Source organism: Agelaius phoeniceus, chromosome 4, assembly GCF_051311805.1.
Source record: "Agelaius phoeniceus isolate bAgePho1 chromosome 4, bAgePho1.hap1, whole genome shotgun sequence".
NCBI classification, from domain to species: domain Eukaryota; kingdom Metazoa; phylum Chordata; class Aves; order Passeriformes; family Icteridae; genus Agelaius; species Agelaius phoeniceus.
In genome coordinates, this window is record NC_135268.1 from 1,581,188 (window position 1) to 1,608,248 (window position 27,061).

Consider the following 27,061-nt stretch of genomic DNA (forward strand, 5'->3'; position numbering starts at 1 on the left):
GGATACTGAACTGGAACCACTCTTCACAGAAAACATAACTATTTTCTGCCTTGCCTCGGAAATTTCGGAGAAAAGGAATTTTGCAAGCATGAGACAGCAATTGCAAAGTCTGTAAGAAAAACATGCCATAGACACAAAAGCAGCATTTTCAATATCAAGAAAAATTCCCGATTTTACTAAGAACTCTACCAATTTTATTTATTTAAGGTTTGAAAAAGAAATGTCCTGCCTAGTCTTATCCTTCTTTTTTTATGGACGTATAAATGCAGCAGTTTTATAACTGACAAGATTTCAGCATTTGTACATTTCTGACAGAATTTAATCCTATTATCTGCTGCATCACTCAAGAGCTAAGATGATAAACCCCTGTCTCTCAGAATGGCTAAATTCCCAAAAACCCTTTCAACTGTTAAACAGCTTTTAAAATTCAGGCATATACAAACTCCTCTCTAAACAGATTAGCCACAGCTATTCAAAATTTATCTCTAGATAAGTGTTTATATCAAAACATGTGACAGTCGTTGTGAGGATCTTTAGGCTATTAGATTTAAAAGTTTCCCTTAGTCACGGCCCTTATTTATACATATTTATATTTACAAGGTCATCAACCACTTTCTCCCAGTAGTTCAAATGCAATGTTTTTTTTCACAAAAGCTTCTGGAAACAGAAAATAGTCTGATTTCATGGAGCAGAATGGAAGAAAACTGGCTGAAACTCATTTTGCACCTGGGTTTAATACAGATACTCAAAACATCCTCATGTTTCTTACTACTTGCCTCAGCACATGAGCAGATTGCTGTAAACCCATCACACTGGAATATACTCAGACAGTAATGATTTGCTCCTTCATGCTGGTTCATCCTCTGCTCTGACCCACACTTCAGAGCATATAAACATCCCTGCATTTAACAAGCCCACCATGGGGACTGACTGCTACACAGCACCTTGTAATGCAGAATTTTCATCTCTAACACCTACACAGAAATTGAATTTACACAAGTCAAAGCTGGTTAATGAAAACCATTAAGTATCAATGGATGCTGACAAGCTGGAAATATTTCTGCAACTACTTCTATTAGGAATTGCTTCTCACTGACACAGAAACAAAGTAGATAACAAAAATGAGTAATACTACACAAGATGTAATGGGTTTTCAGCAACAAAAATAATTCATATTGATGGACTACATAGAATAGCTATATATATACACATATAACTCTCTATACAGATAATTTCATTAAGAAATCTATTTAACTGTAAAGTACATATTATTATATACAGAATTTTCAGTTTCTCTTAATATGCAAAAAGCACAGAGAACACTAACTGTTCACATATTTTCCCAACTTTCATGTTTGGAATTTTTGAGTCCTTGCATAGTAAGCCCTACAGTTAGTATAGATTAATATTTAAGGACTGTGACAGCATCCTGCTTCTCTAGCTGCAGTGCAAATGAAGACAATCCCTGCCCTAAAAAGGGCTGAAGGATAGATTTCTACAATTACAGTGCCTACAGGTACAAATTTAAAAATCCAGCCTAATTCTCTATGACTCAAACCCACTTAAGCTGGCAACCAACAAACAAGTATATGAGTTTTTGAAAGGATTCTGATTTTGAGCTTTTTGGGGATATGCGTCCATGCAACACCCACGTCCCACCCCACAAACTCCATTTCCTGGATTTGCTTTTCCAACATTACCAAGTCTTAATGGTAGTATATAAACAGTTTTGGCCTTATTTTTCTGACAGAGTACACAACATGCAAAACTCAGGAGTGATGCTTTAAAGAGGTACACAATGATGAAGGAGCAGCGGTTCAGAAAGCTGCCTATTTAAAAACCCCAAACAGTCACACTCAGTGTGGCAAGGGCTATCACAGAATACTACAAGCCTTCTTTAAAGTGAGCAAAGGACTTTGGGAGGAGAGGTGGATAAAAAAAAATTACGTGGGATCTTGGCAAACCCGTTCTCAAATCGCTTCCCAGCAATGCTCACACAATGTCTGCATGTACCAAAGAAAGCTGGCTGTGAGTGCAAGAGAATGCAGGAGAGTACGGCAAGAAAAGCTTACTCTCCTCAGGGGTCACTAACTCAACATCACCCAGCCATTTGCTGGATATGCATTATCCATCACCAAACACTGCCCAGAGAGGTGACAGCACGATGTCAAAGATGAGAGGCATTCACTACCTTAGAGCCTTTTGGAAAACTCTTTCACTCACTGCTTCATCTGCACTGAAACCAACTGCAAGCTGGCTCACAAGTGGAGGAAATGAGAAATTCCTGCAGGAGCTACTGCAAAAACATCACAAGTCTTACACAGTCTCCGACTGGGCTTGAATTGCTGTCTCTTTGGGAGGATTCCTTCAGTCAAAAAGGGACTCATCCTAGCAACACTGAGTTACTAAGAATAAACTGCATTTAAGGCATCTTATGCTGCAGTGCAAAAGTCTCAAGGCAGACAGAAGTCAAACAAGCAGCTCCCAGAGGAAAACAAGAGCATTCCTTCCAATCATGTGGTAGCTTTTCTGCATCCTGAATCTTTTCTGATCAATTTAAATTGTCTTCTTATTTACTATTTGTTATTGTGATGTAACAGTATCTAAGATACATCAGTAAAACCAAGAGGGGGAAAAAAACAAACCTGACTAGCTGGTTTGGTGGAAGATGGAATTTGTGTGGGACCAGAACAAACTCAAGTAAAATTCAGAAAACTGTTACAACAAAAAGAGCAAAATGAACAAATAAAACTTAAAACTCACAAATCCAGCCTTAATTTTTATATTTTTGCTGCTATTGTTTCTAACATGGCAAAGACAACCTTTTTGGAGGGAGAAATATCCCTGAGCAGTATGTGACACTGTGAGTTTGATTCAGAGGGAGTAGATGACTTTTTTTACAATTTTATTTGGCTAACACAACAAAGCATCATTTATTCACCAACTCATAACTTGATGAAGCAGAAGGATAACCAAATGGGCAAATTCTACTAGGATCAAGACTGGCTTCAAGTTTGTGGTAAGGATAAAACCACTCTTTCTGCTTATCATTCTTCCAGGAACAGCTGCTGCTGAAAAAGCTCCAGATTATGTTTCAGAATTGGAAAAATCATTTAGTCATGCTCTTTGAGCAGCATCAATGTACCATTTATTTTCAGTAAGCAGAGTTAAATCTGCTTCAAGACTTTTTCCAAAGGGATGGCATCACAATATCACTTGGGGAAAAAAAGTAAGATCGTGGAGAATAAAAATTTCAGCATTTACAGGTAGACTGCTTTTCTATCAATTTGGTGAAAAGAATAAACATATCACCTAGAATTTTTTAATTTTAATTCTTTTGAGTACTTGCTCAAGTTATCTGTGATTTGTGCACTATTTAATGAGATTTTGTAAAAACATAGTCATAAGATTTACATTACTCTACACTTTGAAAAGTGCCTAGAGGTTATTCAACAATAGAACAGTCCATCAAAATTCATGGATCTAATATATTTGCAAAAAAAAAAAAGAGCACGTTTGGAAATGTCAGACAGGTGCTGCCATAAAAATCACCACCTGAATATGCTACAATATGTGCAGAGACATTTTTTCTGTACAGCTATTTTGGTTACTATTACCATACCACAGCCATCATATCCCTTGCACTCTCTTCACAAATCTAAGCAATTAGACAAATGCAAAACCACTAAAATTGTGTTGGTTATTGAGTAACTAACAAACTTATTTCCTCTTTTCCTCTGATTTATTGCTCCCTATTAACACCATGTTCACTACCTACTTTGCATTTGAGCACCTTGATCACTAACTATGCATTCTACCCCGTTCCCTCATTTTTCTGACTGCTGCAATTTTCTTGTGCTGCTTTGCCAGTTCACTACCAAATACCCTTAAAAGCACAAGTTCTGGAAAACTTCACAATAGTGTTCAAAACACACAACATAATTTATCTCCCATAACTATAACCTTGTACATCAGCTGGGCTCACATACTTCACATTGATGTAGCACGACTGCTTTGAAATCAGGAATCCACAACATATTTATTTAGATCTGGGACTCAAGGGCTGGGATATTTTGGAGAAGCAAGCAAGAAGAGCAGCTTCAAAATAAACATATCTATATAAGATCTAAAACTGCACACTTCAAAGTCATGGGAAAGATTTTTTTATCAGTTTGACTGGTTGGTTATTATTCAGGCCCAGTATCCGGGTTCATTCCTTTTGCTCTGCTCCTCCTCTCTACTCATCACCCTGCATAGGCTGTCATATCCCCCCTCCTAATGCTTCATGGAGCTGCATGCAGAACACAGGCACTCAAAATGCCAAACAACAAGAGAGAGAGTTTGCAAAGTTAAACTCAGCAGCAGCTCCAAGGCTCAGAAATCATCCACATTTCCAAAGAGTCCCCAGGAATATAAAACGCAAACATCTTTGTCTAAAGGATGCTCTGACTCCAAAGTAGTGTTACAAGACAGGCACGCTCCTGAAAATGCTGAATGAACTGCAGTGTAAAGCTGTAATTCAGGTGAGCTTTATTCTTTGCTTTAACCTCAGGGAAAAAGAAAAAAGATACCACTTTATTGCACTTTAAAACAAAATAAGACAAGGCAATACTTAGACATTTTATGAAGGGAATGCTTTCCAGAGTATTATGGACAGAGGATGTTGCAAGGTAACTACCACAACAAAACACAAAACTCCAGGAAGAATTTTAATATCATTATTTCAAAATTTAGTCATCAGAACTTCAAACACTGACCAGCAGCACTTAGTTATAATGCCCCCAAATAAAACTCATGTATTTGGCAGCACTCAAATACTATTTAAAAGCTGTATTTTGTTTTAGTTACTGGAGTTCCACTTCTCAATGTTATTTATTGACCAACAAGTGACAAGAGACTTAAACTACAATTGTGAGATGTTACAATTTTTTTAATCTATGTAAACACATTTGTATATCAAATGATAGCCGCTAATGTCTATTTGCATATATATGTGTAAGTATGCTACTTAACTAATATAATAATATTGATTACATAACAAATATGAACAAAATTACAGGCATAACCCATTCTTTCAGGGCTAGAGACTGGCTTTATAAATCTTACTGTTAGATGTTCCAGTAAGAAGGATAACTGCTAAGAATTTCATTGACTGTTCAGTCACTAAAGGTGGATTCCCCTAATGCAAATGTGTTATGCTTCAGTATTTAGTACTATTTAAGGTTCAAGACACTAAGAATCACCTTTATACAATTGGCTGTGTTGCCAGATATTCCTGACTTAGGACACTGGACAGGACTACCAGCCAATATCAAGAGGTTTATGCTGCTACTCCTAATTGTTACCTGAGCTGCAGCAGGATCCAGTGTATAAAATCATGACTCAATATTGCTGCAGAACAAACCACAGAACATAAATGCCAACTAGAAAAGCCCAGTGCAAAACACAAATACTGACACTGAGTGAACAGAGATCCATCCAGCACAAGCCCAAACAAGTCTGAAAATGGCTTTACTGTGTTTTTACACTTCTGCCTGCTGGGGCACATTTATCACTGAAAGCAACTTTTCCTAAAGCACTGCTCATCTTATTTGCAGTCAGTGCCTGTAGCACCTTCCTCCCTCTCAGACCCTACACCTGAGTCATTGTGAGAGTTTGTTATTGCTGGAATGCTGCAATTACTGGCTCTGCCCAAATACTACAGTCACATCACCTACAAAAGGTAAATAGAAATGCACAGAAAAGTTAAATCTGCCCTTAACGATTATATAACATGGTGATTTCCCGCCAACAGAGAATGAGGCCTTTGTTCCATGCCAACATTTAACAATTTCTGCAGAAATGGTCTATACAGAAAAAACCCCATAACCTACTCAACAAAAACTTGCAATGCCATAACTGCCTAATTTTTAGAAGACATACAGATAAAAAAATATACAGATAAAAGGTGAGGTATTCTAAAAATAGCTGTATCAAATAGAACTGTGTTTGTCTCAAAGGGCACAGTTTTAAGGCGTCAGCTTTTCAATCAGTGTAGCTGCAGCAGCACACAAGCCGAGTGCGACCCAGTTCCAAGGACAAGGCTAGGAAAGAAGCCCCCAAAAGGCAAGGAGCAAAAACAGAACCACAGGAGCCACATCACTCATGCCATCCTGTTTGCTGTGTTTGGAATTTCTGAAGGACATTTGTTTGTAGACTATTTAAATTCTCCAAACAGAGCAGTCCAGTTGATATTTATATAATATTCTGCTCACAGTTATCTGTATTTCCCTCTCCCTCTTACACTGAAACTTTTTTTGCAACAGATGTTATAAAAGTTTTTATACCAGAGTGAATTTTAACAGATGCTCAATAACACTGAGTAAAAGTTTCTTAGTGCACTGCTACACAACATCAGATAGATATTCACAGGTGACATGGATGCAAACATCGTAACCAATTTGACAAGTTTTAGTTCAGAAGGCAGACAGCACGTAGAATCAAATATTTGAAAAGTAACTATTTGTGACTGTATTCTTTTACCATACACAGGGAGTAATCACAGGATCATTCCAGTTGGCAAAGACCCTGAGGAGAGTGGAGCCACCCATCAATGTTCTTATTTCCCACACAGAATTATTGTGTTTAGTGCTTCTACAGCAAGTAATTATTTCACTTACTATTTCAAAGGCTTCAAAGCTTTTGCACTGAAAGAATGGTGAAAAGTAGCTTGCTTTGCACAGTTTGAGCTGACATATTGTGCTCCTTGGTCTTGTATTACAAATATACCATTATTCAATTAGATTGCTTGACTTACTGAGCAATCTGAATTATTCTCTACTTCTAAATGGAAGGGAAGCTTGAGCTGATAGAATCCCTCCCAAAACAATTCTGCTACATACTATAACAATATATAATTTTCATATACCAATTATTGAATACACTAAGTGCTACTAAGTATAAAATGGCAAAGTTAGGTAAACATTTACATGGCCTCCACACTACCAAATAACATCACATTTAGATTAAAGTTTGTTGTAAAGCAACAGTCCTTTTATCTGAATATTGTTTCAAAAATTCAAATTAAATGTCTTTTTCCAAATAAGTAGTATTTCAAAAACTACATTCACAAAGCTGTTGGGCAGATTTTCACCCCGGTAGAGCAGCATAGCACTCAAGAATTCAATAAACCTTTAGCCATTCCAACCAATTAAGAAACTAAAATCAGTGTTTCAAAAGGCACACACAGGCACTTCTCCCATCTAGGCCTTCATTTTTTTTAAAAAGGTCACATGCTACACTGTATAGCACTATATATATAAAAAGTCTTCACACACAGGCCATTATCATTTCAAAAATTCAAAATTGTATCTTACCAAGACTGAACTCCAGCTTTGGCTCATTTGCAATTCTCTGAATACCTTAAAAGGCCAAGAAAAAAAAATATTAGAGATAAAAAAGCAAGACATGGAAATCAAATTAATACATAGTAAAACTTTCACATGCCTATAACTACTGCCATTGCCACTGAAGTAACATTTTATGTTAGAGACTCATGGTCAAAGCAAACTTGGATGAAACACTTGCCTGAAAAAAGGCTACTTTTGAACAAGACTTCCTTCTTAATAGAAACTTTCTGTTACTGGGAAAGGAAACTAGGAAAAAAACCCCAGGTTTTCATGGCTGTGTTACTTGTAAGATTTCCAGTCACAGCAACTGACTATATATGTGTTGAGAAAATATTAAGTCTCATAAGTAATTTTTAGTGTAGGTATGTCATCACATTAAAAACAAACTCCATGTTTAGTGAAAGTAGGTAGATCAGGTTAATAGAGTAAAATATAAACACATAATTGATCCACAAACAAATTGTATAGCAATGAGCCCAACTTCTTTTTGTTGGAGATTAAACACATTAATTCTTCTTACAAAACTGGAACAGGAATAGTTTAATCCATTGTGGAATCATGTTCTACTGCAAAGGGCAATATTTTCTTATGCTAAAATAAAGGAGTGAATCACAGAGATGCAACAAGAGAAAAGTAGGAAGCAAGGAGGGATAGGTGAATAACACTTAGGTGTTCACCTGATGCACCAACTAATTGGATCACAACTACAGTTCCAATGAACTTGTACAAGTTAGACTCTCTTTGACATTTTGTATTCTCTAGTAAGCATTATTAATTATCACTCAGTATTGAAGAAATGGGTCAGATAGGGAGGATTACAGTTAGTATATGAAGTGGAGTGAGATTTTTGTTAAAAAAACAAATTTAAAAACCTACAAACAAAAAAAATCACCCCAAACTTATAGCTGTGTCTGCTCCATAAAAACATTATGCTGCCAAGTCTAGATTCACACTGTTCTCATTAGTGTAGCTATTCATTCACATCTGTGTGAGGAAAATTACAGCTGCAGAGCTTAGATAGGTCAAAAAGAAAAAAAATGGCGGTTTTTTGGTTTTTGTTTGGTTTTTTTTTTAATGGAGATTTAATAAATTTCTGAGTTGAACTCTGCCAGTAGCATATTGGCCTGAAACACCCTCATGAATGCTGGCTACAGCATGAAGTGAACTGAAATACAGTCTTCTGACTCCAGTGCACCACCAAATACAACTCAACGTACAGGTACTTGCATTTAAATCCCCCGACTGCTTCTACATAGAACAAACCTGTGATAGTAGTTTAAGTATCACTAAAGATTTATCCTTTCATCAACATTATCAGACTATATTTTAAACAGTAATCCATATAGGAAATAAAAGAGGAAAACATTGCTTTAATTCTTATTAGAAGAAAATAGGTTAGAGAGAAAAACTCAGAAACACAGAAATCACACATTTGTTCCCCTGAAGATTATGTGCATAAACCAAAGCATATCAGGGAAAAAATTTAAGGACCATTTTCATCAGTTTATTTCCTCTAAACTACACTTGGACAGGCAAGAAGTTGAACAGCATTTCGTACCCTGCTTGTGACACTATCTGAACTGCCACAGAGACTGGGCCACTTTCATTGTACCATTCCATAAAATGAGTACAAGCACTTACTCGTCAACTGGGGCTCTCCTAGACTGTCTAACTGGGAAGAAGGGAAAAACTGTCGTGCTTCATCTGATGATCTCTCCTCTTTGATTTCCATGATCAGCCTCCGGAGCTGCTGAATTTTATTCCGCAAATCTTCCGAGCTCACCTCTCCCAGTGCCACAGCACGAGATTCACAGTCTGGCTTGGATGCAGCTTCGAGGCAAAGATCCGGTTCTGCACTCAGAAAGCACGAAAGCAGCTCTTAGGGACTGTGATTGCAAAGGGGGATGATGGAAACACTGATTTCACAAACAATCAAAACCACTACATACACACTTATGTTCATGGTCACAGAACCATGCAGCCCCATCTACCTCTGGAGTCAAATCCCAGCTCCTTCAGAATTGGTGCAGTGCTCAGCATATCCACAGAGTAGTTCCAAGATTAGTTAACAGATGGATAAATTAGGTGGCAGAATCAAACTAAAATGGGAAATCCTTTTCCAGCATAGATTCTGCAGCCTACCAGGCAGCTCTCTGAGCTGCTAATTTGACAAAGAACTTGATTCAGCAAGGGCAGCAGAGCTGTTCTGTCAGAGAGTGGGATTCACCAGAATTAACGTGTCCATCATCTCTTCTATTAAAGATCTCCATTATGCTCAGCCTCTCATTCATCCTTGCCAGAATACAATCAGAAACACATGCAGATAATTTAGCATGACATAACTCCTCTGTGAAGACTCAACAAGTCATATGTGGGAGCTTCAGACCTCATCATTATCCATGTTTCATTTGCTGTTCTGCCTGGAGTCTAATTGTTTAATGATCAAATCTTCTGAGAACAAAAGAAGAAGGGGGCGGGGAGGAAGCTGAAGCTCCCAAGGGATCCAGATAAGTAGCAAGGCCTGGTCATTTGATTAAAGTTAGAACAGGAAGAAAAATCACCTTGTAGACATTTAAAATTCTGTAGAATAGACAGCTTCACAGAGTCACAAATTCACTGTGGCATTTAGGGCAACACACACCGAGAAGAGCAAACTGGGAGAGAAAGAAAATCAATTTTTTTTAAACAAGTTACTAACTAATTTAGAAACATAAAACTCTATAAAACACCTGTGCTATTGTATTAACAAGGACTGAAGTATTTCATTGGGCCTGAAAATCATTCTGAGCTAAATCAGCCATATATCATACCACTGGACAAAACAGAACACTGAAAGGTTTTCATACTTAGTTTGAAAATCCAAACAACATAGAAGAGTTATTTTCCATACAATATGAACTTAAATTTATTTTACTACCTTGAGTATCTAACCTTGGGCACTTGCACGCATGTTATTCTAAACCTGTTTGCACTTCATAAACTGAGCATCTGCCAGTTACAATAACCTCTGCTTTTATGGTTATGGAGGGGATAAAAGATGAAACCTCAAGTCTGGAAGGCTCTAAAAATTGTCTACAAATCCCTGTGGAGGTCAGACAAGTTTTTTGTCTGGGCTGGATCTAAGGAAATCCAACTGTGTGGCTGCAGATGCTGCTAAAAATGCTGGGTAACATTTCATGTACCAGCTGGACCATAGATTTCATGAGGAAAGACTGGAAAGACAAAGTGGAAACATCTGCTTCAGGGGCAGATGAAGAGCTAATAAGCATTTGAATGCTTGCCTTTAACCCTGATTCAGCCAGAAAAAAACACATATTCAATTCTTGAGAGAAGAAAATTCAAAATCTTAGAGAGGTTTAGATGTTCATTAGATCCTGTTTTCAGATAAGATCTTTTCTTGAGCGACCAAACCTCATCAAGCTGAGCTCTGCTGTTTGCCCAAGATGACTGAAGAGACAGAAGACTTAGCTGTAAGCTCTCCTGGGATCTGGTACTCCATGTGAGCCATACTTGGATGAAGTAACCTTCAGCAAGACCAGTACTTAGAAGAGCTGCTAACTTTTCTGTTGCTCTGATAAGATGTACACCAGCAGAGTGCTATACTTCCTGCTGTCATTGACATCAATGAGTCTGAAATTGGTCATATTTCATGGCATTTTGGAGCTACTAGTGGAAAACTGAAAGGAAAGGTACGTAATAAACCAGCATCAAGATCAAAGTTAAGTAATTAAATTTAATTTAAAAAAAATAAAACAAAAACCAACTAACCAAAACTTTAAAAACTGAACAACAACCATAAAAAAAGAAACCACCCACACACACAAAAAAAAGCCACCAAAATGCACACACACAAAAAACAAACCACAAAGTTAACATCTGCTTATACCATTCAACCTTTAAAAGCACAAAAGCACAGACAATTTTAATAAAAGCAGTTTGGATATCCAAAATACCTTAGGTGAAAGAAAAGCTGTCAGAGAAACAAGTCAACACTTAAAAGCCAAAAGACAAATATACTAAGGTGTTCTTTTCTTTCAGCCATTTATCTTGAAATGGAAATAGGAACAATAATCTTGCCTTGAAATATCCTACCACTAGCTTGATAAAAAACATCTGCTTTAGGAGGAAATGTATGTTTTTCAATTCATGAAATCATGTTATCTATATTTACCTCTTAGCTGTAAAAATCAGACTGCCAAGCTCAAAAGGCATACTAAATCATCATTAATATGCATGGAACCAGAAATGCAGAGTGAAACGCAGTAGGAGTGGGCATAATTCTGATCTATTGCTAGTTTTGAGATGTGGAAATTCATTCTCAACTATCACTTCAGAAACTATAGTCTGCTATATTTAGTCCCTTGGAGTACTCTGACAGCTAAGCTAAAATCTGAAAAGCATATGAGAATGCCTGGAAAATACTCATCACTGCACATGTAAAAAGTTTCATTCTGCAGTAAGAATGAAGGTATCAGTGGGTATACCTAAGTTAGCTATGTTCCATTCTCTTCCAGTGCACATAATGACAGCATGGTTTGTGTTGGAAGGAACCTTAAAGATGACCTGGTTCAATCCCTCTGCCCCTGGACAGGAATACCTTCTGCTAGACCAGGCTGCTGAAAGACCCACCATGTAATGTACAAAGCCCAGGGTCAATATCCACAATGACAGCCTTGACTTTTTTAAAGGATCAGTATTTGTCCTCCCATGCTAACGTGCAAGTAAGAGAGTTGAAAAAGGTTAAAGGTTGTCTGTCTCTTTTCACACACAGCAGCAAAAAAGCAATTCTCAGCTCAGCTGCTAACTCAGCAGAGGAAAAGGGTTAAGAATATCAGTGAGTCACTGACACTGTAAAATATAAAGCACCATCACAGCTAACCACCATATGCTGTAACAAAAGTAGAATGAAAGCTTTGATACATAAATTATATCCGCAGGATATTTCTAATACAGACATCAGAGGCTTTTAATTCACAAAGCTGTCTGAATTCTATATGCTGATGCATTTCATGTTCAAATTAGTAGTGATGAAATCATCCCATGGTTACTCATGATGGTATGTTAATCTTTCTTTGGAAGTTACATTTTCAAACAAAGATAAAGAATTTAATTAAAATTTTTATCTTCAGTGATATTTTTTTTAAATTTTGCAATGCTGGAATAAACTTACATAAGTTACTATTATAAGCTCCATATAAGTCCCTACAGAGCCTCACTAAGGGTGTATTTGAAATTAATATAGCACGATGCCCCAGGTTGACTGCTGCAGTAGAACAGAGTTTCTTCTCGTACCTGTCACCTTCCACATCTGCCACACTGCTCATACCCTTTCATTAAATACCACACCTATACCAGAAGCAATGCAAACCACACAAATATTTGAATACCACACTGATATCTCAAGATCCCTGAACAAATACAGTGCAGCATTCACTGAAAGTTCCAAGGGGGGGCCTTTGCAAAGCAGTGGACTGCTTCTGCTGAATGGAAGCAGTTCATCTCTCTGCCTGGACCATCCTGCCTTAAAAAGGCAGGATTCAGAGATCTTCTTTCTCTGCCTAGATCTGCAACAGAAACCTTTGCATATGCCTCACTTATTGCATCTCTAAAACAGGGAGTGATCCAGACCTGCTTTTCCAAGCCACCACAATTGAAACAAAAGTCTCCAAGTTCAAGTGGCTTGCATACTACAAATGGCAAAAGGGAATGCTTGCTGTCTTAGGGGCATTCCTACATCCAGGCCCCTTTTTATTATTTTCCTGATTTATGAAATTCATCTAATGTGATTTAGATGACTGACCTTGTAAGAAGATCTGTTTTCTTCCTTTGCTCCCTCCCACCCTCCTCAGCAGCCCTACCTGGATGTTACCTCTCTAACTCTCACTAAGGGACCACACACAGTGAAGCAAAGCAGTCTGTAAGGAATCTCTCTCCCTGAATGACACAAGAGATTTACAGATCAAGAGAAGGCAGTGCCTGCATGCCATCTCTCACATCTGGTTTCATTTCACTGTGCCTGTGGTTTTTTTTCTTGGGGACATTGCCGATTTTGCATTGTACACCATCATGTGGAGGAAAGGAAGCAGAGTTTTAAATGCACTGTGCAACACAGTGGTCAACTTCAGACTGTTCCCAGGGTCAGGTGAACATTGAGTCCCAGAGCTCCCACTGCCCTATTTCAGGGAAACACAGCAGTGACCCAAAGACCACCCTGTCTTGCTAATGGTGACCAGCTCCCAGAAGAAGGGCACATAAAGCCATCAGCCACATGCAGAGTCAAAGCTCACCTAACAAAATCCTTCTCTTTGCTTCCACGGCCCGCTTGGAAACCTTCTGAGTTAGGCTGCTTCATGAGCACTCGACTTGAAGCCCTGACAGGATTATCTACTTGGTCTGACTTCTTCTGTACAGCCCTCCAGTTTGACTGCCCACAGTGCACTGAGGTAATCAGCAGCTCCACAGAATCACTAGAGGTTGCAGGAACATGTCCTTATTTTTTCCTCCATGCTTACTCCACTGCCCTTCATTATGTTCTCTTCCTCAATATCCCAGTCAGTCTCCATTTCTCACTTTTACGACTCTTAGGATTCAAGCCACTAGTCAGAGACACATGGAGACAACTGGACAAAGGCTCTCCCCAGTCCCCCTTCATGTTTCCAAATTGAAGCTTGCAAGATGAAGAAAATGTCCTTTTACCACAAGTTAAACCTCACAGCCTCTTCCTTGGAGCTTCTGCTGTGCTGCGGCACAACTGTCCTCCATCAGTTCTACAAGCAATTTGACATTGTGAGCAGGTATGCCCTCCTATCCTGCATTTCATCTGAATCCTTTAAAGTCACAGATACACATTCTAGAGCTTTTTTTTGCTCCCAATAGCCAATGGATCTCATCTTGTGACAACCCAACTAGCTTTTCATGGTCAAAGCCCCTACTGATAAAAGGCCTCTCTTCCTAGTTCCTGAGTTTCGCTTTTCTCCCCTATTTTGTCTTCTGAATTTCATTCTACCCTACAGTACATGGACTATTATTTCACTTCTTTTAGTATTTTATCCTCATTCTGCACACCGTGTATCATCTTCATTTGCCTTCAGTTTTGTTCTAATACCTCATAATAGTCCGGCTTTCTATTTCCATCCAACACATCACCAGCCAGGTTGTCATCCTTGCTCTCCAGCACAGGAAAACTGCCAAGTCTGAAATACATTTCTCCTCTACCTGTCTTGTCTTTTCCTCTGTCTTGTTTGGTCATGCCCCAGGAATTCATCATCATTTGCTGGCTCGTTTTACCTGGAGTTTCCTACACTGTCTCGTGTGTTCCCCTTTAATATGTTTTTAGAGGATGCACAGAATGCCACCCTTACATGTGGCTCCTACTGAAACACCATCAACCTTCAAAACTTGGTTTTGGAAAGTACAAGCTTATTTCTTCCTCCACACATATTCACAGGCTCTTTTTTCTCCACAGGCAGCCTGAAGTGCTTACTCAGTATCCTTTGCTGTCTGTGTCCCCAGCTTTTGGGCTTACAACCTTCCAGTGTCACTGCCATAGAAACTGGCCTGTTTGCAGGCTTCAGAGCTAATTGAGTCCTGTCAGCAATTACAGCCTTATTCTGGATTCAGTTCAGCAGCATTGTGTTCAGGCACTGTAACACAAGTGCCAGAAGGGAACTGACACAACTGTATTCATACTCAAAGCTGGGAATTCTATGAATGAACTCGACTCATTGAGGGCACAATTACAAAGTCTCAATTTGAGCGTCAATGGGAAACATTGAGCTCTTATAGTCAAGGAGAGCAATACTTCCAAACCCAGAAAGAAACACTTTTTAATGCAGTGTCTCAACACCAGGTACAAATATATGACTTTGTTCCCTACAAAAGATAAAGGATTTGAGCTACTCCCCAGAATACTACCCCGATAAGGATAAAATCCACAATGAATATAATTTAAGTCAACTGCCTTCTCAAACATGATCAACCACTATGAATCACTTCAGCAGGTGAGGACAAAAGTCAACATAATTAATGCAACACTTTCTTAGAAGTGAGATGGAGATTTTGGCACATAAAAAGATGATAGGAGCTTCTACTGAATTTAAATGCATCCATCAAGCCCACAAATGCAGCCTAACATTTTTACCTCTGGTCTTAGACCATCACAGCTAACAGAAAATGGCAAACTGTTCTAAGGACTTCAAAACTCTGCAGAGGTATCAGAAAGAATTCATGTCATAAAAAATTGTAATACAATGGCTAATTGTAAAACAATGGCTAATTCAGTGGCTCCTGCAGAGAAAACTGTCAGCACTTTCTCTAAATAAAATCTTTCCCCTAAATAAGGATTCTGATTTATATGAGATATCTATGTTTTCTGCTGTTTTCAACAATTTTATGAATCAAGAATTGGTAAGAGGTAAGAAAACCAGAAAACTTGTCATTTAATAGGGAGTTTAGCAATGATTAGTTATCGAAGAATAAGATGCATTGACTATGCATCAACATGAATCCCATCTTGTACAAGACATCTGACAAAACAGAACCTCAAACTTCCATTTATTGTCAGAGAAACACGATGGCGTGGCTTTCACTTGATTTTAGGATTTTCTTAGTAGGCATGAATTCAGAGCCCACCAGTATTTAAGTGTATGCATTGAACAGACAGCAGGATATATTCTAATTAAATTTCTAGCAAAATTCCTGGGTGATTGGGGTTTTTTATTTTCATTTTTGTTGCAGAAATAAAAGCGTCACACTGGACAAGTTGAACTATGTCTTAATTACTGAGAACTATTGAAACATCTGTTTTACTCCTGAATTCCACTACCCAGAAGCACCCCAGGATTACCACTTGAGAGGCATCAGAACTCTGTGAAACCAAGATGGCAAAACATTAGGATTTGGAACCTGACTGGGAAGTCCTTCTGTTTGGCTGTTCACACCTGAAGTGACATGGACATACAAAGACAACAAAGCATAGAAGTCACTAGGCAGATGGATAAAGGCATTCTTTAATTACTGATCTGTGCCATCCTACCTCAGATCAATGAGTTACACAATGAGTAAACTGTAAGAAAAGACCCTGCAGGAAACTTGAAAAAGTAACTTCAGAGGTTTTTTGTCATACTTCCAGTATTCAAAAGCTTAGATGACACCTCATTCCTAGGCAAGTTAGGCAAGCCCAGCTCATTCAAACTTTGATATTTTCTAACAAGGCTGAATCAAATGTCAGATTCTATTCAAAGACTAGGATATTTTCAAGTGAACAAAATAGCACACAATTTTACAGAAGGCATTTCTCCTCCATTTTTATTTGAAAGGGATTTCTTTATCAGCACTTGAAATTTCGAATATGGTCTCTGGCTATGAAATTCACATGACATTAAATGATATGGACCTATTGCTGAATGCAATAGGATATAAATTACCACCATAATTTTTTGTGAGTGCTTTGCAGACAAGATGCAAACTCTTCTATCTAATAAGTGTGACTCATATTTCAGAAGAGTGAAGCTATCAATCACTCCCTCGGGATGAATATTTTTTCCCTTAAAACTCTTATTATCCATTTTTTATCCTGAACATCTGGTAACAAATAACCCTTAGACTATGCACCCATACACACCCTTCATACCAGGTTCCCAACATGAAGGACACAGAGATCATTCTCAACTTCAGTGACATTCTGCAGGGATTAAAGCAAATGCTTGTTTTAGCACTCCTTCCTCAGGTAGTACTTGATTCCAAGTGACCCTAAAGATGAAATATTTTTCATGTTGTGCAGTAATTTTAAAGAAAAGCCTGAGCCTCAATTTAACATATCTGCCACTTACTGAATGACTTCATAGAACAGTTGCTATTTATACCACCTGCCTAATATGCACAAGTTTTCTTGTCTACCCCTTTCTCTGTATTTATGCTGCTTTATTTGGCCCACCAGGACAAGACTCCAACTTTCTGCCAAGGATTTCAAGTTAATTTTCAAGGGAATGTCTTGATCCTGCTTTTCTCACAAAAGGACCTTTTACTTACATAGTGATACACTGTCTTTTATGACCAAAACTGTGACAATTCAATAAAAGAAGACTGAAAGGCTGACTAGAAACAGAACACATAACACTTCAGAAAGTCTAAAAAGGATTTCCTTGAAAACCCTATATTTATTCTCTCTAACCTTGTACCACTTACTAAATGAATACTCCAAACCCAGTTATTAAACACACATCAACGCCCAAAGGAAACAAAAGGTTAAAATTAAACAGAAGAGTACGAAAAAAGCACACAATGTTGTATTGAAAGACACCAGAATTCAAGAGACAAGCCGTAGTACACTAAGAAAAAATCTGCCTTATCTAGAAACTACTTGTAAACTGATTTCTTTGAAAAAATTATTCAGACTGGGCTGGCAATTTTTCAGTGGAGATCTGACCAGGACAGAAACATGAGAAGTCCCCAGACTCAACATTCCCTCCAAAACATGTAACTGTGCTAAGTGGATATATCTGTCAGTAGGCAAAGAAAAGCAACTCCCTGTTAGACAGTTTTCAGGTAAGCCAGGTGTTGGGAAAGACAAAGGATGATGAATTAAACCTTCCATGTAGTTTTCTATAGTTTCCAAGACTGAAAGACGTGGTGTTTTGATTTGTACATGAATGACAAGTGTGTAATACAAATAAATTGGCAAGCAGGCAGCAAAAATAGCTCTCAAACTATTTTCGAGAAGATGTCTCAGTGCAGTCTGTCTCACAATGCAGCTGACATACAACAGTAATTGCAAACACAAGAGAGAAGAAGATGATTTCAAGCTCTCTGCATTTTAAGCCCCCAGATGCTGCAGCTCAAGAGCCCCTTTAGAGACAAGTTACTCTGCTCTCTGCACCAGTGGAAGCTGGAATGAAGCAATGCTGCAGCTTCAAATGAATGTGAATGCTCTTCCAAGATCCACAGCCCAGACCACTGACACAGTAAATACACCATGTGTATTTACTTCTTCTGTACATAAGATAAAACAACAAGGGAAAAAAGAAAAAGGAATGAAAGAGCATAAGGCAGCCCAAAAATACAGCACCTGTTGCTGCAAAATATTTCCCCACATCCTGACACAAACCTAAATAAAAAAAAAATCTCCAGAATTACCATTATGGCACACTTTTCATCCTTCAGATGAGGTGTGCTGTGGCCTGTTACACAAAAAGCTAACAAGAAATTTACTTACAAATTAAGTATTGAAATTGTAATCAAGGAAACCATTATGCCTATCTGATAAACAATGAGCTTGGTTTTTCAACACCTGAAGAGATCCAAAATTTCCCTTATTTTAGATGTATAACATCAGCTCATCTGGACTAGCTATTATCTTATTCTCGTAGGTTCTCATTTATTAAAAGGGCACATTGTAATGATCTGGTCTTTACACATGGAAAATATGATCAACATCAGATCTGTACCATTGTGTTAAGGAGTAATAGATTAGGAGGTTTTGCTCCTGCCATTGGTCTTCTTCAGTAATTGTTATAAAAACTCACTGAGTCAATCCAAATGCCAAACAGCAACTAGACCAACTCTTACATTTTTCTCTAAACGCTGACAAACTCACCAGGCACCCCACCACCATCCCAGATCGGGAAATTGTTTTAAAACAGTGATTTGAGGAGACAATTAAATTACTTCTAAATCTGAAGTAAATATCTCAGTGAAACTGTTACAGAAGAGTCACCAAATCTAGAAAATTAAACCACCGAGAAACTTCTGAACCTGTCAAAGAGAACATCACGTTTGACCTATTTTTGCATTCCTATAGATCTGATTTGATGTACCATTGTAGGGGGGAAGAAGTGTCATTGTGAATCGATTTTACAACAGGAGATTTGCTCCTGGAGGCAGGGCAGGGAACCCACTGATAGGTCTATCAAGCCAAGAACTAAGCTGACAGTTAAAATTAGAAGTGACATCCAAATTATTCCTTTGTGTTAGAACAGTAAGTAGAAAAGTAAAGCTACAGCACTGTAGAAAGACCACAACAGAAAGTAAAACTTGTTCGGATAAGACACTATTTAAAGTCTCCCCAGTCAGCTGGGTGGTGTGCATGTGTGAATTGCCCAGCTGATTTCTTTCAAAAGCGTATATTCACAAATTTGAAAAAATAAAATCAAAACCCTGTAGCTAGGGATGCCACATACACCAAACTACTTGTGTTCTTCCACATCAGTTATTTTCCCTGATACTGGCAAATGAGCTAATCAGACTGATAGTAGCTCAATAATGCAGGTATGTACATGGGTTACACTTTTGACAAGGCTATAAAAACATTACCTACATTAGATATTTGGGCATTAGCACACATGATGTTCATCCCTCCACAGATAAAGTACAGCTTTATTATAGAACCAACAAGAAAAAAAGGAACAGGAATTATAGGGTAATATCATTCACAAACAGAAAAGTTAGTGGCCTTAAATTTATTTCAGTATGTTTCCACAGCAATATGGTCATTACCAAACAGAGTAAAAAAAAAATTTGCTAATTTTGAGATATTAACAAATTACTCCAGGGCAATCACAAACATGTAATCTGCAGAATTAAAAACACCCCTTGAAATGCTAGCAAGCAGAATTCAACAATCCAAAACCTCCTTCAATATTCTATATTCTTCTGCCATAATGCTATCTCCATCCTGTGTCTATTGAGTAATGTGCATTCTACAACCCAAGCTGTGAGCTAAGGAAAAAGGGAGTTGCTTGGCATCTGATGAGGTGCTTCCATTACTCCAGGCAAGCTGTAACCTTGTGGCTCATTACAACCACCTTTACAAACTGTCAGCTCCAAGATGCCCGAATCATCTCTCACAAAGCATGAGCTACCCACTGTGATTAAACCATCACGCAAGGCTATGAGATGCCAACTTAAAGCTGACAATATTACGCCACTCATCTGCATTCACTCTGCAAAATGTTGATTTACGTCACTGAGTTCTGCAGAACACTAAAATACCTTTAATAGATCAGTACCTTTCATAAAAGTGAATATATAACCAAAAGTAGTTTCCTTTTCAATTGCAAAATGTATTAGTACTAATTATAATGCACAAATACACGTTCACTTAATTCATGCCCCACATTAAATCGGTTAATTATCTCAAAAAATAATTCAAGAATTCAAGAATTATTTCAAGAATAATTTCAATAAATTATTCAATCACTTAATTACCCTTCCCACCAGAATTTAGCTATATGCATTTTAGATACTTCTTATTTTAAATTTTTCCAAGTTATATTCTGGTGTAAGTCTCCAGTGATGTATCACAACACATACCCTGGATAATTAACTTTGTTTAGCAGAAGTTCTCCCACTTTGTTCTACACTTTTGGCAGTTACATACAACACGTGCTATTGATCTCAGCTCTGTTCCCTATATGTTGCCTTTTTATATCAGAAATGTTCAGAAGCCCTGACTCCAGCTTTGCCCACAGACAGATTGCAGTAATCCTGGGAAATCTGCCATGTCTGAGCATGTGCGTACTCAACATAAAACTTACATGCAATGTTTCCAAGCAAACTGCTGTATCAGACCAAAGACCCCTCATTCTGCCTGCAGGTGACTTAATGAAGTGTCCGAGGAGGAGGAAAAGCAGGGCAACCAGATGCAGTCCTCTTGCAGCTCTCCTCGCTTTTCACATTGGGATTTTTTCCTCAGATGTCTTTTCCATTCACTTACTCCCAATAACGGTCCTTGAGAGCGCCACATACTTTTTCCAACATGTGTCTGCTTTTAGCATCTACAGGACATCATGGCAAGCAATTCCAGTATTTCCACCATCCATTGCATGAAAAAACACCTTTGGTTTGTTTGCAATCCAGTTCCCCCAGCTTCATTTAACATGACAATGGAAGAGACAATAAACCATACACCCCTATGTCCTTCTTAATGTTTTAGATTACTATCAGAGACCACCTGGGTCATCACCCTGGCTGAAAAGTTTTATTTTCTCACTCCTGCTGTGATGACTCTAACCGCCCTTTTTCTGAAACTTGCCCAGCACCTCTATGTCCTGTAAAATGAGGGGAAAATAACTGCAGGTGGATCTTCACAGACAGAGATGTCTGCTTTGTTCTCTCCTTTCCCAACATCTCCTAATACTGAATTTATTGTTTGACCACAACTGATCGTCTATCTTTTAAGAGAAATATAACTCTACAAATCTCAGTTTGAGGCAGAAAGGCAGGAATTGATGCCAAGCCCATTATTCTGATGGGAAACTTTTATAATCTTTTTTCACAAGTGTAGCTTCATATTTACAGATGTTGACTTTTATCTGCCACTTAATTGCGAACGGTTTAGACTTGTAAGGGCATTTTAAGAGCGCTCATACTTAGCACCCCATCTTCACTATTTAGCAAGTAACAGATTTCCTCACCTCACTGCCTACCTTCTTTAGATGTGACAGCGCCAGGCTGTCACAGTTCCTGGACCTGATACTATATTCAAGTAGTTACTCATTTAAGTGGAAGTCTAGCAATGAAGTGATCAGCATTATTCGCATCAGGTGAGAAACACTATATTGAAAGGCACATGAAGAACAGAAGTCTATAAAGTGAACGAAAATAGTTGCTTATAGAACTATTTCCCGCGAGCTTCTGGAAGTGAAAGATGTTTTCAGGAATCACAGAGATCATGGATTCAAATGATGCACAAACTACATGTGCAATTAGTCTAATACATTTAAAGTATGAACATCATAAGTGACAACACAAACTGTACCAAAACATGTCATTCTAAAAATACTTCAAGAGCAGAGAAAAACAGGACCAAACTGCATTCTACTTATTGCTATATATTGCTACTATAAAGCAAATAACCTCAGACCACAGCCATAGAAATAAAGATGATTGCATCTCCCAGAGAAATTTCTTCTCATGATCCCTTGCAGCCATTAAGTCACTGGGCATAAAAGGCAGAGTGATGAATTCATGTGTGGGCAATCAGAGGAAAACCATGTAGGTTATAAGCTCTCAATTTAGAAAGCTTACATCATACTAGTTGAAATGAGAGAGATTTAATTAAGCTTCATCAATTCTAGCGTAAAAAAGAAAAACATCTTCCTTCACTACTGATTAGCAGCATTATTTCATACATCTAACTGGCTTTCTGGTGTTCAGGATTACTTCTCAGGAACTCTCTCTCAAATTAAACATTCACATGGTTGCAGGACATTGGCGCTTGGGAATCCAGAGAAAAATGTTATAAGCAGCAAGACTAATGTTTAAGATTAAGGCAATAGCAAAGGATATGGTGAAATCTCACAAATAATAAGCTTGCCTCCAACTTATTCTTAAGAGACAAATTTGTATAGCGATCCCAGAAAAACAAGTGCTTCAACTCAGAAAAATTGCTGCTTTGCTTTACTAAAACATCATATATTCCTATTTTGGAGTATTTGTAACAACTGTAACTAAGCACGAACAATAATTTAAGAAATAAGCACATTCATGCAGACAATTGATACGGGACAAAGCCAGCCAGATAGGACACTTCTCATAAAAGAGTTGTTTCATCTCTCGACCATCATCAAGGGAAACCTACACAGCATTTCTCACATCCGAGCTTGGAATGGAGGATGCAGTTTTACAAGGAACTCAACTGACATAAAGGCAAAAATCCATAACTCTGCTAGATACCAAATACATCCAATGGGCATTAAAATAAAAATTATGGGCCCCATAGGATCTCTTCCCTCCACAGTCAACTCCTCACAATTCCACCAGCTATAAATTCCCTGACCCTTAGGAGGCAAATGCTTCCCCATCTCTTCACTCCACCAAGAATACACTGTCTCTATTTTTCTGCTGCTTCCCCTCCCAGGAGTTACCTTCTGTTTCTGAGATGGCAAAACTGATTGCTATTTAACACTTAGAAACAGTCTGCACCATTTCATTTTGAAGACTGATGCTTTGATTTCCTTAACAAAGGCATTTGTGATCAACAATGCCTCGTGTCTCAGCTGTGTCACCTGGTCCAATAAACCCCAAAGCCTCCAGCTCCTGATCCTTTTTGTTTCCTTCCATCGGATACATGGCCATTATCACTGTTCAGAGTAACACATACAAAAAGAAAAAAGGAGTAATGAGCCCACAGAAAAACGTGTTAGGAAGGGAATTTTTAGCAGTTATGGAACAAAGATCAATAGGTGAATATGAGTGAGCAAGGAAGGCACCTACTTGTTTGAGTGGGGACACCACTGCATGTTTAAATTCAAACTACATTTAGCAATTAAATATGCAGTTCAAAAAAAGTTTTTACAGGTACCTGGCAAAGAGTAGCACTGGGGTTTCTAATCTATTTAACAGAAATAGTTTTTAAAATAACGATGAGTAAATACATTAAAGGAAACTTTTATCTATACTTAGACCTATCACACACCTTCTCTGGGTAAATCTTTTCTTTCTACATTTTACAAAAATCAAAGTATATTGAAAAAGGAAACCACAAAACTAAGTCCCAAACTGAAAACCACAGGTACGCAACCTCTATTTGAAGCCGTGAGCATGAAGAACAAAAAGTGTCCAGCTGCAGAAACTACCAGTCTTTTGGATTCTCCAATATTTAAGTATCACATTCTACATTCAAAACAAAGTGATTAGAGCCTCTATAAAGTCAGATTATTGAAATGCAATGAACCCAGAAATTGTTGATCATAGCATCAACAGGCCCTAAATATTTCTCCATTTACATCTAGATTTTATTTTGATATATTTCACTTGTCTCAAATATGGTGACTGATACTGAAGTCTAAGGTAGCACATGTTGGCTGTAAATAGCAAGCTTAAAATTTATTGTTAAATTAGTAGTAAGTGAAAAGCTCTAAAATACGCCTTAAAATACATATCCTTCATTGAATACTAAGGCTATTTCACAGGCCACCTTTGGCTACTGTGTATGAAATTGATATCAGACTTGACCATCACCAAGCTAGATGCCTCAATTCGCTTCGAAATTTGTTCCAATATTCTATTATTTAAAAAATGCTACACAATAAAGAAAGCAGGCAAGACTAAAAATTTTTTGAAATCTTTGCCATCTTCCAGAGAAACAGTATTGCTTATCCCTCCAGTCACGTCAGTGTCTTAGAAAAACTCAAACTCTCAATTTCCTAACCAGACTACTTTGACAGAACCACATCTACAATACAACAGAAACCAGAAAATTAAAATTTTCAAATTCCTAAATAAATAAACTACACAATTATTGTTGCATCTATGCAAAGATCCACATAGCACTGTGTGAATTTATGACAGCAAGCCAAGGAAAATAAGCAGGGAATTCTTTGAGAACAGGGCAAACTCATAATCATGCCTCCAAGCTTCTGCTAGGCCTGTTCAGGGACTTTTCTGAACAAATGGGCAATTGTGTTTAATGAATTTTCATCAATTCCTTCAGCATAATGCATTTGTGAATGCACTCAATTCTTCTAGTTTTTTATAACTTGCTCAATTTTTTCCTGAAATTACCTTGGCCTTTATTTAAGTAACTTCCTACAAAAGACATTGCTCTAGTTTGCTATACTCCCACAGCAACAACAAAAGAAAACAAAATAAAATCCCCAGTAAAAATTATTTGAAAACACTTGGAAATATGCAGAAAGCACCCCACACAGATAGGTTTAGGGCAAGCAAAAGGCCAATAGGGATCACTTCAGAGTCCTTGCAAAATTGCATAAAGTCCTATCATTTTCACCTCAGAGAATATGAATTTGGCTAAAAAAAACAAATTGAACTGTTGCAAGAACACTATCCTAATTTTTTTAGAAGTGTTTTAAGCCTGTGACACAAGTGTTTTAAATAATTTTGTGCAACCATATCTGGAGAGAGCGGTTCTATCAGGCAAAAGCTCATCCTCAAGGAAAAGATCACGTACCATGTTCTGATACACAGCCTCAAGAGCCCATGTGTGTCAAGAATCCAAGTGAGAAGTTACAGTCTGCTAACAAAACCACATGTAAGCAAACACTGAGTGAAGGTTTATTGCAGACTATGCAAAATTAGGTTAAACTTATCTCACCATGAATGTGGACTGTGACAAATCACAAACACATTTGTTTCCCGAGAAAAAGAAACAAAGCAACAATTTCAAAAATGTCAGCATTTGAGCATTCAGTTTTGGGGTTTGTGAGGTTGTTGGTTCATACTGCACTTAAGAGGTTTTTTGATAAAATACTCTAAAATCTCACTGGCAACCAAGTGATTTTAATGCATGACTGTGAGCAAATTAAGGTTAAATAGCCATCATCTAGCCCTTGTACATTTTCCTTCTTCTTCAGTCATAAAAAGGCAGCTTACAGTTTCTGAAACAACTAAGTCAAATGCTGAAGTAGAGATAACAGCAATTAAGTTTCCCCAAAGATTTTTCAGCATAAAATTAAACCACATTCATGACTATTATTAAAAGAAGAGTGCAGCTGAAGGCACTGGATTAAAGATGATGAAGCTGTACAGTGTTCTGGAAATGTCAATGTTTATTGCAACATAACTGCTTAGAAACCTTTTACAGAGCCAACCATTACCTTCATAGGGGCTTCATATGCCAACTTGAAGCTGTAATTATAGGTCTAAAAAAAAAGAGAAGAAAAAAACTAAGCCCTAGAAGTCATAGTTTTAGCACTGTTCTCAAACAGTAAATCAAAAACTTTCCAGACTACATTATAAATGACTAAGGAGAACTTCAGCCATAGCACACCCTCCCTAAACCAAATACCAACTCCCCAAAAAAGCCACATACAATTCCTTTTTTCTTTATAGACATCAAAAGACCACAGTAATCTTGTTTCAAAATCTGCTCCCATCTATGTAGTGGCTTTCAATTGTGTGTGAACATAAGGATACATGTCCACCAAGTGCTACAAACACACAGGCACACATGCCACTGCAAATAGATACGTGTATGATGCTGACACGGTGTTACACATTTGCTCCTTTGTGGTTTTAATGAGTTCTCCTGTGCTACGCTGCCAAACCCTTCCAGACAGACTTTTACGAGCAGTTGGCACACAGGGACACTTAGTGAGCAGCAAAGTTTATGTTCTCAATCTAAAAAAAAAATAAATAGAACACTGTCTCTCCTGCTTCCATTTACCAGTTTATTTTCCATCTAGAGCAACACAGAAAAATGCTTCCCCAAAAAAAGGTCTTCAACTAACAGTTCTCTCATTTAGCAGCCTCATCACTGCTCTGACATTTAGCCACCCTCAAAAAGGCATTTATTGCTTCATACACCATCTCACTCTGAGTTCTGTGCCCTAAACATTGAATGAAGTATTAGATATTCCCCAGGAAACTGACCAAAATGGCACAGCATAAAGGGCAACCAACTACCTAGGGTATAATAAAATAACACATTAAAGAATTAGTACAATATTTATACTCAGTTGGATACTTACAACACTGACTTCCATACCCACTACATCCATCATATTACTAATAATTTACAAGTCAGCTAACAGTGACTTGTCAGTGTTATGGAAGGGCATGTTTACCATACTGAGATGCTGTAATGTGTAATCACATCTGGTAAGGTGTGAGGAGAACCCACCAGCTGAACATTTCCAAGCGATACACATGAAAAATGAAACCATTTTCTTTCGTCACATCTACCCCAGCTACACTTCAGGACATTGGGAGCTTAC

At 37.8% G+C, this 27,061-nt stretch overlaps 1 protein-coding gene across 8 annotated transcripts in view; it reads right to left on the reverse strand.

Annotated features, from left to right (window-relative positions):
* Positions 1-27,061, reverse strand: part of INPP4B (inositol polyphosphate-4-phosphatase type II B) — a 289,342-nt gene that overhangs the window by 178,979 nt on the left and 83,302 nt on the right. For 6 of the 8 annotated variants that reach the window (XM_054632668.2, XM_054632667.2, XM_077176707.1 and 3 more), the window contains exons 2-3: positions 9,030-9,239; positions 7,356-7,400 (exon numbers count right to left, since the gene is read on the reverse strand). In XM_054632668.2, the coding sequence (XP_054488643.2) occupies positions 7,356-7,400; positions 9,030-9,120 (136 nt within the window). In that variant the 5' untranslated portion in view covers positions 9,121-9,239. Of the gene's footprint in view, positions 1-7,355; positions 7,401-9,029; positions 9,240-9,949; positions 10,043-27,061 lie in introns of all 8 variants that reach the window. The other 2 variants (XM_077176708.1, XM_077176704.1) reach the window with 1 other exon arrangement.